The sequence below is a fragment of the Temnothorax nylanderi genome, unplaced genomic scaffold, assembly GCF_030848795.1.
Source record: "Temnothorax nylanderi isolate EJ_2023f unplaced genomic scaffold, tnyl_v1.0 TNYL_tig0563_pilon, whole genome shotgun sequence".
Taxonomy (NCBI): Eukaryota; Metazoa; Arthropoda; class Insecta; order Hymenoptera; family Formicidae; genus Temnothorax; species Temnothorax nylanderi.
Window position 1 is genome coordinate 81,164 of NW_027249625.1, and position 16,969 is coordinate 98,132.

Sequence of the window (16,969 nt, forward strand, 5' to 3'; positions counted from 1 at the left end):
GTGTACCTGCGTACTTGTGGTTCGATGAGCCAGTAAACACAAAGAAAATGAAAGTTTTCGGTTGTGTCGCCTATCTACGCATACCAAAAGAACTTGTAGCTGGAAAATTTGATTCTAGATCAAAGAAATGTTACTTCGTGGGATATTGTTCTAATGGATACTGTTAGTGGACCGCTCGACGTTTTCGCGCTGCGCGCCGTGGAAAGTACAAGACAATAAGTACAAGAAAAAAGTCAGTCCTTTTATTAAAAGCGGGTTACACTGTATGCGCGTTTCTATTTCGCACTCGCTATTTCGCACTCGCTATGTTACTCCGTGTTCTCGACGTCGATAAATGTATCGCGTGCGAGTTATGATGGCTCACTGCCCGTCCCGGCCGGAGCAGGCAAGGGATCGCGGCCGGAGCTTCGCGTTAGGCCGCGAGGAATTCGGTGACGTGAGAAACGCTGATTGGCTCCAAATCGTCTATTGGTCGCGGTGCTTGCGATCACGCGAGAAACACCTGGCCGTTGGCTCGAAAACAACAAAAAAAAGGGGGGAAGTAAACCGTCGCGGTTTGGAGCCATTCGAGCGATCTCGAAGAATGTTCGCACTCAGGAATATTCACTTCGCGAATATTCCTTTCTTCGATTCGCAACATGCCGCCCGCCTCGTATTCGACGGAATGCGAAACAAACGGGGATTGACAAGGTCGCACAGAGGAGCGTGTGGACGTCTTATTATACAACTTTATATACATTATATACATTTGTTAGAGTTAACACAATGTCCTTAAATCTAATGAGAGAAGAAAAACGCTGGCTTAAATTTAACGAGATTCTACGGGTCCCGGTGGACGGATAGATGCAGGCAACCGACAGATCTGCGTTATTGGTCGTTTAAGCTCGGAATTGGCGGTGCGCAATGTGACGACGCGAACGCGACCGTCAAGTCCGGGATGGACTTGCTGAATCCTTGCGAGTTCCCACTTTGAAGGAGGGAGTAGGTTATTCTTAAGTAAAACTAACTCGTCAACCTTCGGATTATCGTGAGATTCGGTCCATTTAACGCGCTGTTGCAATGAATGTAAATAGTCCGACGACCAAGAACGCCAGATTTGTTCGAGCATTAATTGTACGTGTTGCCATCGCGACAAACGATTCGCATTGATTTCGAAGACGGATTCCTCCGGTACGCTCGTGAGCGGTCGGCCGATAAGGAAATGACCAGGCGTCAAAGCGGTATAATCGGACGGATCGTCGCTAAGTGGAGAGATCGGTCGCAAGTTCAAGCAAGCCTCTATCTTACATAAAAGCGTAACGAATTCAGAGCGAGACAGAGTGCGAGCACCAGTCACTCGCCTGAGATGGTGCTTAAAGCTCTTCACTCCAGCCTCCCAAAGCCCGCCGAAATGTGGTGCCGCAGGGGGCACGAAATGCCACCGTACACCGTCGTTAGCGAGAATTTCCTTAAGGGAGGGGTTGTTCACAAGCGCGCGGAAGCTGCGTTGGAGCTCGCGGTCAGCACCCACAAAATTCGTGCCATTATTGCTGTACATGTCCAATGGCAGTCCGCGGCGACTGACAAACCGTTGAAATGCCGCGAGGAATCCATCGGTGGAGTAATCCTCCACACTTTCGAGGTGGATCGCCTTAGTGGCGAGACAAACGAATACCGCGACGTAGTGTTTGCTCCCCTTTTGACCGCGACCGACAACGGGGGTAATGTTCATAGGTCCGGCGTAATCTATGCCCGTGTGAGAGAACGGAGGAGCAGGATTTACTCGGAGACTCGGGAGATCACCCATTAGTTGCGTCGGAGTTTTCGCGGAATGTCGAACGCATGTAACACATTTATGAATGTGAGATTTGATCATGCTTCGCGCTGAAATTAACCAATAATTTTGACGGAGACACCTAAGCGTGAGTTGAGTCCCTCCATGGAGGGAGCGTCGGTGTGCTTGATCGATCAAAAGTTCGGCAATATGATGTCTGGGAAGTATGACGGGGTGTCGCTCATTGTAACTCAGCGCGGAGTTTTCGAGCCGCCCGCCAAGCCGGATTAATTTATCTTTCCCGATAAAGGGGTGGAGAGAGCGTAAAGAACTTGATCGCGATACAGCGGCGTGAGCGTTCAAAGCTTTCAAGTCATCCGAAAAACAAGTCGCTTGTGCCGATCGAAGCCAAAAGACGGAGGCTTCGTGGATCTCCTCTGCGGTCAAGGGAGACTCGACGATCACCGAAGAGGCGACTTTATTTTTTAAGTTTTGAACGAAACGTCGAATGTACGCGGTAATACGAAGAAGTCGGATCCAGCTCGAGCAGGAGGTGGGCAGATCCCACTCAGGAGCTTAATCGACGAGATGAACGGTAGCTTTACGCGCTTCGGAAGATACCGTTTGTAAAATGTCCTTTTCAATAGGAGTCGGGGGGATCGGCCACGAGGCCGTAGTTGAGCTAAGCCACCGGGGCCCCGACCACCATAATTCATGATTGACGAGATCGGCGGCAGTAAAACAGCGCGAAGCGCAGTCGGCAGGATTTTCCTGGGAGCGAACGTGTTGCCAACGTACGGTCGGAAGGCGCGTCTGCACCTCGGAGACGCGGTTCGCGACATAGGAATTCCATCGGGATGGATGTTGTAGAAGCCAAGCTAATACGATTTGGGAATCAGTCCATCCAAATAAGAGAGCTCGCATCAAGCCCGTGGTGTTTCTTACCCATTCTAGCAATCGAATTAATAGAACGACGGCGTTAAGTTCCAAGCGTGGAACGCTAACGGTTTTCAATGGCGCGACTTTCGTTTTGGCCGCGAGGAGGATGACTTGAATGTTAGAGGGAGAATGCACAATTCGGAGGAAAACTACCGCGGCGTAAGCGCGAGTGGAGGCGTCCGCGAAGCCGTGCAATTCAACATCGAGTTTATCTTGACGCATTCCTGTCCATCGAGGAATGCGTATTTTGCTAATATTAGGCAAGTCTGAAACGTAATTGATCCACTGATGCAGAAGATCATCGGGGATGGGAGCATCCCAATCAATTTTACGGAGCCAGAGCTCTTGCATCAACATCTTGGCCGCGATGACTATCGGTGACGCCCAGCCGAGAGGGTCATACAGCTTTGCAATAAACGATAAAACGGAGCGCTTAGTATGAACTGTCACGGCGTATGGCGAAATTACGAAACGAAACGAGTCATCGCGCGGAGACCAAGACAGGCCGAGGACCTTGAGCGTGTCATCGTGATTGATCGGATAGTCCGAGGATTCCCGTTGGTCCTCTGGAATATCCGTCAAAAGTTCGGCTGAATTCGCGGCCCATTTTTGAAGGGGGAAACATCCGCGATTCATTATGCCCACGAGTTGCTTGCGCTTTTCGAGCAGAGACAGAAGGTCGTCTGCTCCGAAAAAAACATCATCGACGTAGGTCGACTCTTCGATTATATTGACCGCGTCGGGGAAGTCTTTACCACAGTATATACAGTAGCGCAACTCTTCCGATTTCAGCGTGTACGAAATTCAACTGCACATGCGCGAGCTAAGTAGATAACCAATCACAGAACTGATTTTCTGTCGCACTTCCTCTCTCTATTTCCTCTATAGCGCTTTCTCTCCTACCTATATAACGGTTAAAATTGGCGGTAACAGACATCTTACATAGAAGTGAAGTGTGCGTCGTGTGCGAGAAATCGGAGTTAGACGTGAAAGATAAAGAAAGTGAGCAGGAGTGTTCAGTGTTTAGTGTTCAGTGTTCAGTGTTCAGTGTTCAGTGTTCAGTGTTCAATTATATAAAGAGTGAAAGAAATAAAACTTAAAATTGACGGTTAACCGAGAAAAATTATATTCACTCTTAGAGGGAATAGTTAATCTGTATATAAATAAGATTGTACAGATTTTCTATTCTCTTCCAAAAAGCACTTTTGATCTTAGCTTTGTTGCAGGTGCTGCTTCTTAGAAGACAGGAAAAATATAGAAAAAGATGTCGAATCGTAAATCAAGTTTATGGTGTGTTGCGAAGGAGTGCAACAATATTACGGAGAAAAGACACTTTTTTTTATTCCCTAAGGAACATGATAGGTACAATTTTGTTTTAATTATCATTTTTTAAAGCATGTATATAATTTTATATAGATATATTGAATCCACACACATAATTCAATATTTTCATATTTCCCTAAAATCTATCTATATATATATATGTAATATATTTTTTATGTTAATAACAAATTGGCATAACATTTTCAGATGGTTGCAATGGATACATGCATGCGGAAGACTCGACTTGCAAGTGATGGGCCCAGAATATGGTCATCGCAACTATCGACTATGCCACTTGCATTTTGAAGAAAAGTGGTACAAAATAGGCCAAAAAAGAGCTTCTCTTTATCCTGATGCTGTACCTACAATATTTTTTGGAAGAGAGTAAGTAATAAATTTTTTATACTGCACATTATTGTTTATTCTAAATAATATTTAAATTTTTTAATAATGAACAATATTGTATAATATAAAATGATACTATATATTTGATAAGATAAAAAACATTTGATAATATAAAATAATAATATTACATTTAATAATATCAACAATATTTGATAATATATGAAATATAATAATACTATCCATAATATAACTTTTACAGCAATACACTTGTGACAACAGCATCAGAAGAACATACACAAGAAAGAAATGATAAGGAAGATGAAGCAGTGATTGAAGTTGTTGAACAACAAGAAGAAACAAACAGGTTCTTCAATCTCTATATACCTTATAACATATTTCTATAATAACAAAAATAGATTTTGCTGTTATAATATATTTTTTGTGCAAAATATATATATTTTATTTTTCTATCAATGTAAGGTAAATGTCCCTATGGCCGACCATGTTCCCTCTACCGACCACTTTGACGTGAAACGTTATTTATGAGGCTGCCGATTCATCAACACGTTGATTAGTGGAGTGAAAAAATTCCGCAATTCGTGCAGTACAAAGGGATTATAACGTGCAGAGTAAATACAATAATTAGATATATTTTTTTCGCATTTCTTACCGCACGTCACCATCCACGCGTATTCTTAAGAGTGAGGTTAAGAATTGTCGGTCGCCTAAATAGTCCGTATTTCGTTCAAAATCCTTTTGTAAGGAATAATTCGAGCGCTAAATGGTTCGTTACAGTTTGATTGCCATATTCGGAAAAAAAAATTAGTCAAAAACTGTCATTTTTTTTATTTATTCGATGGTCGAGGTTAGACACAGCAAAACGCCTGCATGTCCCCAGTACCGTACACGTAAACATCAGTATATTGTCGAACACTAAAATATCTGTAAAAAATATAAATTTTGTTGTTCGATCATAAATGCTGTAGAGTTTATGATCGAAGTCTGCATACATGACAATAATTTATTCCTTGCTACGCAGATTACATTACGCAGAAATATCTATAGATTTTTGTGACTGGCGGTAAAGAAATGAGAAAAAATTTTATAATAATATAAATGGGAGCAATAATAATTGTATTTCAATATATATTCCTTATTTTTTACATATCTGATCATCTATGAATTCTCTTTATCGTTCAAGTCAGTGATAATCTCTTTGATATTGATTGTGTGATATCATCAAATTAAAATAAAATACCTATTTTCATGATTTATGTGTATTTTTTATGTTTATCATTGATTTATGTTCATTTTTATGTTTATTTTTCGTTTGAAACCTCCGCCTCGTATGCTCTGAAAAAAGGTGGTCGGTGATGGGGGCATGCCTGGTCGGAATTGGGAACAGCTGGTCGGTAGAGGGAGCACGCACTAGTGCGCCTTTATTCTTCTCTATCTAGAAAAATACTTGACGGAATGGATTGAGTCTACGATTTTTGGAAAGTGCATGGATGAAGCTATCCACCAGTATGAAACTCTTTATCGAATTTATTTTCGTCACGCTTGACAACGCCATTCTTTTGTTGGGTCGGCCTTATAGGTGTCGGCCATAGGGACATTTACCTTAGGGTATGAAAAATGTATGTGATATGTTTCAGTAGTATCCAGACGTCAAACGCAACGCTATCCATGGATAGAGATGCTGAAATTGCTAAACCGTAAGTTTTTACTTTATTCAACATATGTGTGTGCATTTTAATTATATTGTATTATTTGTAAAGATATACAGTTTATGATAGTTATTATTTCGATTTATAAATACACATGCACACATTAAAATATATTTCTCAGTTTTATATTTTATATTATTTTGTCGTTTTTCTCTTAATTTTTTAAAACAATAATAATAAATGTAAAAAATAATTATTTACATGATTGCATAATATATTCAGTATCTAATTACATTTATTTAGAAGTTTTCAAAATTCTTATGTTATTTGTACTTTATTTTTTTCCTGTACAGGATTGCAAAATTATTAAAATTGTTAGTTAATTTTTCTCAATATATTTATATTTTTTCTAGTTGTATAATTTTATTTTTTTTCAATACATGCAATATATTTCTGTAATGTTATAATATTTCTCTATTGTTTAGAAGCACATCCAGCAGCTGTAAAAGATCCAGAAGCATGTGTTCAGCAGCTGTAAAAGAAACTTCGCGGCAGAAGAAATGGAGAGAACGACATTTGAAATTGAAAGCAGATAATAAAATGCTGCGTGAAAGAGTTAGACGGCTTCGAAAGAAAGTTGAGAACCTGGAAAGCAAGGCAAAGTCTCAGGAAGAATGTAAGGAACATGAAATTCTTCGTCAATTAGGCTGTAAGTTACTACCGACTAATTTTGCACAATTATTATCTGCACAAATTGACGCGCAAATTAAAAGCAAACATGGGAGAAGATATAGTCCTGAATTTAAACGGTTTGCTTTAAGCTTATTTTTTTTAAGTCCGCGAAATTATCGAGAACTTAGGAAACAGTTTGCATTACCTTCCATTCGTGGTCTACATTCATTCACGCACACATGGCAAATTAAACCCGGCATAAACAACAAAATTTTTGACGCTTTATCTGTAAAATTAAATTCATTACCGCCTTTAGAACGTCATTGTATATTGTGCATCGATGAAATGAGTTTAAAAGCTCATTTATTTTATAATCTTTCACAAGATGAAATAGTTGGATTTGAAAATACAGGCAACGAGAGATCAGCGAAACCTGCAAAAAATGCTTTTGTTGTTATGGCACGCAGCATTGCAGGTGATTGGAAACTTCCAGTTTGCTTTTGTTTTGTTGAAACAACATGTAGAGCAGATGTATTAAAACCTATTATATTTGACATTATACGTAAATTACATAATTGTGGTGCTACCGTGCATGCTTTAATTTCGGATATGGGGTCTAATTTCATGCAGCTGTCTCGTGAATTGGGCATTTCAATAAACAATTCAATTTTTTTAGTTGACGATTTTGAAATATTGTACATATTTGATACTCCCCATTTAATGAAAAGAACACGCGATAATTTATACAAACATCGTATAGAATTTGGAATGGACAAAGTTGCTTTATGGACTCATATTGTCGATTTTTATAACATAGATAGTAAGCAATGGATTAAAACCGCTCCGAAACTATCTAAAAATCATATTGAACCTACCAGTTTTCAAAAAATGAAAGTCAAATTTGCCGTTCAAATTTTTAGTAATCGCGTAGCTGCAGGCATGTGTACTCAGATGTCCTCTGGCTTTCTTTCAAGTGAGGCAATAGGAACAATAGATTTCATTGATCATTTTGACAAATTATTTGATATTCTAAATTCCTCTGCGATAAATAACCCTAAAGAATATGGAAAAGTATTTACAGGAAGCGAAAAACAAATTAATTTCTTAGAACAAATGATAAATTTTATGAAAAATATAAATGTAATTAATGAAAAAGGTTCACGTGTTAGACTTAATTGTTTTGAATGCTGGCAAATAACAATTAAAAGTATAATGCTACTTTGGAATAAATTAAAATGTTATGATTTTCCATATCTTCGCACACGAAGAATAAATCAAGACTGTATTGAAAATTTTTTTGGTTCTATTAGACAACAAGGCGGTAATTGCTTAAATCCGACACCAATACAGTTTACTCGCGCTTTTAAAAAATTATTCAGTATGAAACTGTTACAACATACAGATACGCAAAATTGTGCTGTAGATACAGATGAAATGTTAAATTTAATTGGAGATCAATCATGTTCGAGTCCTTCATCATCTTCTGCGTTCATTCCATCTTCGGCGCGTCCAATTTTAGACATCCCCAATCATGACTATTACAATATGGACCTGCCAGAAGAAAATGCGTTTAGATATGTATGCGGGTATTTAATAAAGAAATGTCTACAAATACATACATGTGAAGCGTGTACAACTTATCTTAATGAAAACAAGACTGTCATAGATGATACTAGTTTATATTGTTCTTTTCGAGCTTTTACTACCACAGAAGAAAATCAATTTGGAAATTTGAACGTAGCAAGTCATAATTTTTGTTCTTATATACATGAATTAGAAAAAATATTTGTCACTACTTTTGAAAGTAATTGTTTCCAAAAAAATATTGGTAAATATTTATTTGAACTTGCACAAGCCGTACCTTTTGAAGCACCATGTCCAAATTTTCCAACAGTGTATTTAATAAAACTATTTATGCGCATGCGTATTTACTATACTTTGTCTCAACATAATAAAGCACCCAAAAATGTTGATAAAAAAGTCACTAAAAAAAATAGAAAACTTCTTAATATTTTACATTTATAATTCTTTTATTTTCTGACTTATTTTTTACTTGTTTGTATGCATGCAGTCTTATTTTCACTATATATGCGCATTATTATGAAATTCGGTTAATTAGTAGTCAAATGATGGATTATCTTTTATAACTTATTATTTCCCGTTTGTTCTTTAGGTTTGCGATTTATATATTCCATGAAATCATACAGGGTTAATTATTATAGACAATTTTTCTTCTCTCTCGCTTTCTCTTTGGCTCGTACCGAGGTGGATCGAGTAGCTAAGGTACAGACAAATGACTGAGAGTTAGGAGAGAAGAAATAAAGATATATTTAACAATATATATTTATATGCATGTATGTCTATACAGTAATGTACTTTTTTTCCAAGTTTGTGTTTTGTGTGTGTGTCATATATCTACATGCATAGGTTTCTTGTTTCGTCTTTTAGGTTTAAGGTTTATTTAAATTAACTGTCATATAACATTTTTTGTAACTATGTATTTTGTATGTGTGTGTGTGCGTGCGTCATATATATTTACATGCACGGGTTTATTGTTTCGTCTCTTAGGCTTAAGATTCCTTGAAATTAACACCTACATAACATTTTTTATAACTATATATTTTGTGTGTGTGTGTGTGTGTGTGTGTGTGTGTGTGTGTGTGTGTGTGTGTGTGTGTGTGTGTGTGTGTGTGTGTGTGTCATATCTATATGCACGAGTTTATTGTTTTGTCTTTTAGGCTTAAGGTTTCTTGAAATTAACTCATAACATTTTTTATAACTGTGTATTTTGTATGTGTATGTGTGTGTGTGTCATTTAGCTTTGTCACTTATGCATGGATTTATTGTTTCATCTTTTAGATTTAATGTTTCTTGAAATTAACTGTCATGTAAAACTTTTATAACTATGTACTTTGTGCGCGTCTCATATATCCATATGCATGTGTATTGTTTCGTCTTTTTTAGGTTTAAAGTTTCTTAAAATTGATTGTTACATATAATTTGTTATATGTACAATATGTATAGTTTTTAACTATAGTTTTCTTGTAATATATTCGTACAATTGTGTTAATAAAATATGAAATAAGATATTTATCTTTATTTTTAAATCTTGCTATCTAATATTTTGTTTATAACGTAAATAGGTGTCTGATGTGCTTCTCGCGCAAGGAGTCATAATTGCCGCATAAATAAATAGAAGACTACAAAGAAGACGGAGCATTCCCCCATTGCATAAATGTGCATCTCTTACATATTAAGTATCATGGCAAGTATATTGGCAGGTTAAAGAAGAGAGATTTTATTTTTCTCTTGCACCTTTTTTTGCCTTATATCAAAATTTGGATCAAATAGCAATATGGACAAATGATTCAACTGTGGAGAATATATATATATATACCTATATTAAACAAATTGCCCATAGTATGACAATAACAGATTGGCAGCAGATATTACAACAGATCCAGTATCATCTGTATCCGCATTAAACTCGTGTTTTGCTGACAGATTCTGTCGATATAATCTGATAACAGATTGTCTGCAGAAACCGAAAAGAATCTGTCATTTAGTAAATATTTAAATGGAATACAATTATTTAAATGATTACGAAACGGCTGCTCAGTTTCTGCAGTCAAATCTATCATTATGTTCTGCAGATTCTGTTATATTCCTGTCGACACTCTCTCAAGGGTCTGTTTTCTATAACTGAACGAAATGGCTGCACTAGTTGAGCAATAGAAAATGGACTTAAAATTTATAGATATTTTCTAAATCTATTCTTGACAAATTTAACTATCCGGGTACATATAGATATATATAAATAATATAAATGTATATACGTATATATATATATATATATATATATATATACGTGTATGTATGCGTGATGATGTGTTTGTAATGCATATTTCTAATGTTTTTAAATAAATTCTCTTTCCGACATATAAGATATTTTTATTATTGTGTACAAATAATGTACTTTGATTTCCATTTATTAATTTCGGTTAATATATTTGTATTTTTTTAATAGAAAAATTTAAGATATTGATTTAAGTAGTATATATTATTTCAATAAATAGTATATTTAGTATATGTAGTATATAAATAGCATTATGTAGTATAAATAATATAAATAGTATATATTATTTCAATAAATAAATGTATATATTTATAGACTAGATAAAAAAATATTTATACATATTTTTTTTAATTATAATAACATTATTATTATAAATATTTACTCTACATGTTATTTGCTTCATTATTTAGATTCTCTCAACATTTTATCACATTTGTATATTGTTTTTTATCGCAAATATGTACATTATATTTTATATATACATTATATCTTATATATATATATATATATATATGTATAGGTACATATATTAGTTTTTATATTAATCGATGTTCATATAATTTTGTTTTTTTTATTATTTTCTGACTTATATTTTTTATTGTCTATAAAATATACTATGTGATTAGCTAATTGTTTACATCATTTTTATTAAATTTATATTTTAAATGTAATGTTTAGTGTATATGTATATATATATATATATATATATATATATATATAATAAGTTAGAAAAAAGAAGAAATAATGAAAATGTATAAAGTAATATAAAGTAATATAAAAGATCAGTAGTATGTGATCTGTTCTTTTAGCTTCTGCACCATTTATCTTTCTTCTCTCTTTCTCCTCGTTAGAGAGAAAAAGAGGTAAGATGAACGGTGCAAGAAGTTCAGCTAAAAAGAGCAGATCTTTGATTGGTTACTTACTTAGCTCGCGCATGTGCAGTAGAATTTCGTACACGCTGACATCAAAGGTGCCGACAGGGAGTTGCGCTACTGTATATACTGTGTCTTTACCTTCGTCGCGAGCTAATTGGAGAAGGGAGCGCTGTGCGAGAAAAAGCGAAGGTTTTTGCCCGTAGGTCACGGTGAGTAAGCGGTAAAGCCGAATCAACAGACTGTCGGGAGGGCGCCAAAGAATTCGTTGATAGTCCGCGTCATCCCGATGCACGAGTATTTGTCGGAACATTTTAGCAATGTCAGCCATGTACACGTACCGAAAGAGTCGCCAGCGCAGGATTATCGCGGCGATGTCTTGTTGAAGTTTAGGTCCCGCCATGCGCCATTAGGAAATCATTGAGCGAGGTTTTGTCGGTCGATGCGCTAGAGGCGTTAAACACAACGCGTAACTTGGTCGTTGTACTCGATTCGCGTAAAACAAAATGATGCGGGATGTATATCGGGGGGTAAGGGGGGCGCTCGTCCGCCCGCACCGCCTCCATGTGCCCCATCGATTCGTATTCCCTTAAAAAATCGTGATACTGCGCGGCGATTTCTGGTTTCCGCGAGAGTCGGCGCTCCATATTGGAGTACAGAAAGGAAGCCTTTTGAAATGTGTCGCCGACGCGAGGGAGGCCGTTTTTGAACGGCAAACGCACAATGTAGCGTCCTTGTGAATCGCGAGAATGAGTCGTCGCAAAATGCCTCTCGCAACGTTCGTCCTCTTCGGTGAGAGGAGTTCGAGAGGGGATACTTTCGTCCTCCCAAAAACTTTGAATTAAGGAATTCGTATCCTCGCAGGATACGCAATTCAGGACAGAAGCGGACTCTCCGGCCGGGCGCGCAGGGCCGACGGGACCGGAGAGGATCCATCCGAAAATTGTAAGCTGGCCCGTCGGTGTGCCGACCGGGCCTTGACGTAGGCCGTCGAGTAGCAGAGACCCGTATAAATCCGCGCCGATTAATACATGAATCGGGTGATTACATGAGGGATCAGGGTCTGCTAAAGGTAAATCGCGTAGATGCGGCCACATTGCGGCCGGCTTCTGTTGAGAGGCTGTATAAGAAGTGATTCTTTGATATACGTAGCCCGAGAAGGGGAGTATCGGTTGCTGTTTGTCGCAGGGCGCGAGAGTAAGATTAACTTGTGACCGCGCGACTCCATTAAATTTTTCTCCAAAACAATGTATTTTCAACGCGGCACGATGACGCCTGGTTCGCATAGTCTGACAAAGAGATTCTGATATGAAACTGTATGTCGAGCCTTGATCTAGTAGTGCACGTACTTTAAATGTGCGGCCCTCGATTGTACTTAAACTAACATACGCAGTGGCGAGAAGTACATGAGGCGGTTGTTTCACAAACTCTCGAGTAGCATGCACGTTTTGAACGAACGCTGAGGGCGCGGCCGGTGACTCGGAGGCAGCGGCGACTGACACAGCTGACGGAGCTGAAGACGGCGAATTAATTGCGGAAAGCGTACATTTAGTACCAGCTTCCGTACCCTCGCGGTGAAGCAGCGAATGGTGAGCTTGGTGGCATTGATTGCACCGTCCTTTACTCGGACAATTGTTTAAAAAATGCTCGGTTCTCAAACAATTAAAGCAACATTTATGCTGTCGCGCGGCGAGTCGACGCTGCTCGACCGACAGACTTAGAAATTGATTACACTTTGCCAGACCATGGTTTCCGGAACAACGGACGCATTTGACGGGCGAAACAGTATTCACCGAAGCACGAGCTTTATTACCGCGCGCACCATTTGACGCAGATTCGGATTGCGCAGGGTAATCCGCGAGACCGCGAATGCGAAGAGTCATGAAATCGTGAATCTCCTTATAAGTAGGGTAGGCATCCGTGTCGCCTCGTTTAAGATGCCATTCATTTCGCGTTCGCGGACTGAACTTTTGCGAGATAATACAAACAAGGGGGTCGTCCCACATATCGACCGGACGATCGAGATTCGTTAACGCGGCGAGAGATGCGGACACACTATCGCGAAGTTTTTTCAACTCGGTCACGTTCTCGTTTTTCATTTTCGGTAAGTCGGCGAACGAATGGATATGCGCGTGAATAATCGCGTTGCGGTTGTCGTATTCGTCGGTAAGAAGTTGCCAAGCTGCCTCGTAGTTCGCGTCAGAAATTTGAATGTTATTAATCAACGACGCGGCCTCGCCGGAGAGGCTCGCTTTCAGATAATGTAATTTTTGCGTTCTTGTCAACGATTCACTGTTTGCTACTAAAGACTCGAAGATTCCGCGAAAATTCTCCCATTCAGCGAAAGCACCAGAAAAGTTCGGAAGCGAGATACGAGGCAGATGCAATGACACTCCGGAGTGCGCGTCGCGATAAGAAGACTCGTTACCTCGATACGGCGCGCTCGGGGCGTCGTTACTTAATCTACCGATGACTTCTTGTAGGTGGTCCACTGCGTTGAAGTAGGCGTCCTCGGCGGCGAGAATTTCCTCTTGTTGAAAGTAGGGGGTCGACTTCTTCTCCTCCGCCGTAGCCGTCTGTAGAATCTGGATATGAAGGGCTCGAGTTTGCGCCCAGAGCGCTTCCAAGTTCGTCAGTCTCCCTTTCGTCTTGGGGAGGGTGACCTGAGCCTTGGCAAGCTTCTTAAAGTTCGTCAGCGATCGCGTGAGCGTAGCAATCGTATCGTCTTGAGCGATGAGTAGATTTTCGAGATCCGAAGGCATGTTAAGAGGATGTCTGGATCGTGTAGAAATCTTTCAGACACTTGCGTGTCAATCTTCTTGTCGAGCGAAGACGCTCGTGTGCGACTCCGCGGCGAGTAGCAGGGCGATACTCGCGGGAGGCAAGGACGTCTGGCGCGTCTCGGTGTGCGGCTCCGCGGCGAGTAGTAGGGCGATACTCGCGGGAGGCAGGGACGTCTGGCACGTCTCGGGGTGCGACTCCGCGGCGAGTAGCAGGTACTCGCGGGAGGCAGGGACGTCTCGCACGTCTCGGAGTGCGACTCCGCGGCGAGTAGCAGGTACTCGCGGGAGGCAGGGACGTCTCGCACGTCTCGGGGTGCGACTCCGCGGCGAGTAGCAGGGCGATACTCGCGGGAGGCAGGGACGTATAGCACGTCGCAAAGCAGGGCGCCGTCGGGCGGCGGATGCGTATCGCAAGGAGCACGATACGTTTGCTGGAGGTCACGCAGGAGCCTCCGAAGCACTTCGCAAAATCACAAGGCACCAATCTTTAGGAGAGCGGGTGCAGAGCGCTCAATGTTCGGAGTGAGCCACGGAGTCAAGGGCACGTATCGCGAAGTACCCGATGAACCGGTAATGACTGTCCGATCACACCGTGATGGGCAACGGTTCGAACGGCGAACTCCTTTTCGAGCGAGTCGAGTGAGCGCGACGGTCCGTCTGTCTCTGAGCAGCACAACGTGATCACTGTTGAGGCGGTCGAACTGTCTATGCCGGTCTTTTATCACTGATCCGGCTCGAAGGACCATTAAATGTTAGTGGACCGCTCGACGTTTTCGCGCTGCGCGCCGTGGAAAGTACAAGACAATAAGTACAAGAAAAAAGTCAGTCCCTTTATTAAAAGCGGGTTACACTGTATGCGCGTTTCTATTTCGCACTCGCTATTTCGCACTCGCTATGTTATTCCGTGTTCTCGACGTCGATAAATGTATCGCGTGCGAGTTATGATGGCTCACTGCCCGTCCCGGCCGGAGCAGGCAAGGGATCGCGGCCGGAGCTTCGCGTTAGGCCGCGAGGAATTCGGTGACGTGAGAAACGCTGATTGGCTCCAAATCGTCTATTGGTCGCGGTGCTTGCGATCACGCGAGAAACACCTGGCCGTTGGCTCGAAAACAACAAAAAAAGGGGGGAAGTAAACCGTCGCGGTTTGGAGCCATTCGAGCGATCTCGAAGAATGTTCGCACTCAAGAATATTCACTTCGCGAATATTCCTTTCTTCGATTCGCAACAGATACAAACTCTGGTGTCCTGAAGAGAGGAAAATTCTGTTTGGAAAAGACGTTATATTTGATGAGACGAAATTCACCTTTGTCGACTCGACGAGTGAAGATTGGATTCCGAATACTGTTGGACAACAAATAGATTCTAATACCGATACACAAGAAAACATCATTGTAAACAAAACACCTCAAATTGAAACACCTCGGACGACTGAATCATCTGAAGACGAATTTGAAGATGCAGATGAAACTCCGACACGTGCTAACGGAAATCGAGATAGTGGAAATAAAGGATGTACACTACGAAGATCAGAGAGAGAGAAGAAGAAACCGAAATATTTGGAAGATTATGCGGCTTTAGCGTTACACGCGGAATCATTTGTAGAAAATGTACCGGAAACGTTCGAAGAAATTCAAGAAAGAAGAGATAAAGAAGAATGGGAAGGTGCTATACAAGAGGAAATAGATGCTTTAATAAAAAATGATACTTGGGAAGTAGTCGAGCTTCCACCTGGAAAACGAGCACTCAACTGCAAATGGATATTTAAAGTCAAACGCAATAGCAACGGAGAAATTGACCGTTATAAGGCGCGGTTAGTAGTCAAAGGCAACAAACAGCGGTGTGGATACGACTACGAGGAAACTTATGCACCAGTTGCAAGACTGACAACTTTCAGGAACCTGCTAGCAATCATCAATGAAAGGAACCTACATGCTTGTCAACTGGATGTGAAGAATGCTTTTCTACACGGTCGAATTAAGGAAGAGATTTACATGAAGCCACCCGTAGGATTTAAAGTTCGTGGAAATAAGGTGTGCAAATTGAAGAAGGCCCTATATGGCCTGAAACAGGCTCCGCGGTCATGGAACGAGACTTTCGACACGGAAATGAAGGATCAAGGTTTTCAACAAGCGGAAACAGATAAATGCTTGTATGTGAAGGTTACAGTAGAAGGAAAAATTTACCTGCTTCTTTATGTTGACGATATTATTATTGCAGGAAATAATCTCAGAGAAATAGAGAAACTGAAAGACAAGTTGAAGAAACGTTTCTGTATGAAAGATCTTGGCGATTTACACTCATTTCTCGGAATAACTATAGTCAGAAGGGAAAACGAAATACGACTCAGTCAACCTGGTTATCTGCAGAGTCTGTTAACTCGTTTTGGGATGAATGAATGCAAGCCTGCGAAGGCGCCGATAGAACTAAAGAGTACTCTACACGAAGACGCGGAAATTCTGGATGAGTCGAAGCCATACCGAGAATTGGTCGGATGTTTAATGTATGCTATGCTTGCAACCAGACCCGATCTAGGCGTAGCAGTGAATTACTTCAGTAGATACCAAACTCGGCAAACGGACAAACTCTGGACAGGATTGAAACGAGTACTCCGATACATTAAAGGAACAATAAAGCTGGAACTGTGCTTTCGAAAAGGAATAGAAGAGCCGTTAATATGTTATGCGGACGCAAATTATGGAAGCGAAGCTGATAGAAAGTCAACCACTGGATACCTTATACAGGTGTACGGAAATCCTGTT

At 40.2% G+C, this 16,969-nt stretch overlaps 4 protein-coding genes and 1 long non-coding RNA gene across 6 annotated transcripts; 1 reads left to right on the forward strand and 4 right to left on the reverse strand.

The window, feature by feature from the left end:
- Positions 1-808: 808 nt before the first annotated feature.
- LOC139783950 (uncharacterized) lies at positions 809-1,786 on the reverse strand. The gene has a single exon (XM_071723118.1). It carries the CDS (start codon positions 1,784-1,786, stop codon positions 809-811), a length of 978 nt encoding a protein of 325 aa, XP_071579219.1.
- A 543-nt stretch (positions 1,787-2,329) lies between these two features.
- LOC139783951 (uncharacterized) lies at positions 2,330-3,328 on the reverse strand. The gene has a single exon (XM_071723119.1). The coding sequence runs from the start codon at positions 3,326-3,328 to the stop codon at positions 2,330-2,332; it is 999 nt and encodes a 332-aa protein (XP_071579220.1).
- Positions 3,329-3,956: 628 nt separating this feature from the next.
- On the forward strand, positions 3,957-7,897 carry LOC139783952 (uncharacterized). The gene is made up of 6 exons (XM_071723120.1): positions 3,957-4,054; positions 4,223-4,399; positions 4,665-4,724; positions 6,016-6,075; positions 6,513-7,672; positions 7,869-7,897. The coding sequence occupies exons 1-6, from the start codon at positions 3,957-3,959 to the stop codon at positions 7,895-7,897; spliced, it is 1,584 nt and encodes a 527-aa protein (XP_071579221.1).
- An 87-nt stretch (positions 7,898-7,984) lies between these two features.
- LOC139783955 (uncharacterized) lies at positions 7,985-11,544 on the reverse strand. Of its 2 annotated transcripts, none has more exons than XR_011721431.1 (2): positions 11,479-11,544; positions 7,985-8,250 (listed from the first exon to the last, which is right to left on the reverse strand). It is a non-coding gene; the product is annotated as an uncharacterized lncRNA (long non-coding RNA). The 2 variants fall into 2 exon arrangements; XR_011721430.1 differs by lacking the exon at positions 11,479-11,544 and adding an exon at positions 8,561-8,961.
- A 272-nt stretch (positions 11,545-11,816) lies between these two features.
- LOC139783953 (uncharacterized) lies at positions 11,817-14,189 on the reverse strand. Its single transcript, XM_071723121.1, has one exon. The coding sequence runs from the start codon at positions 14,187-14,189 to the stop codon at positions 11,817-11,819; it is 2,373 nt and encodes a 790-aa protein (XP_071579222.1).
- Positions 14,190-16,969: the final 2,780 nt, after the last annotated feature.

Bases quoted from the DNA above. Each gene is read 5' to 3' on its own strand.
- LOC139783951 (XM_071723119.1), bottom strand. From the start codon at position 3,328: ATGAATCGCGGATGTTTCCCCCTTCAAAAATGGGCCGCGAATTCAGCC.
- LOC139783950 (XM_071723118.1), bottom strand. From the start codon at position 1,786: ATGGGTGATCTCCCGAGTCTCCGAGTAAATCCTGCTCCTCCGTTCTCT.
- LOC139783953 (XM_071723121.1), bottom strand. From the start codon at position 14,189: ATGCCTTCGGATCTCGAAAATCTACTCATCGCTCAAGACGATACGATT.
- LOC139783952 (XM_071723120.1), top strand. From the start codon at position 3,957: ATGTCGAATCGTAAATCAAGTTTATGGTGTGTTGCGAAGGAGTGCAAC. The intron at 4,055-4,222 runs GTACAATTTTGT...TAACATTTTCAG, and splicing joins TTCCCTAAGGAACATGATAG to ATGGTTGCAATGGATACATG. The intron at 7,673-7,868 runs GTGAGGCAATAG...TTCACGTGTTAG, and splicing joins GTCCTCTGGCTTTCTTTCAA to ACTTAATTGTTTTGAATGCT.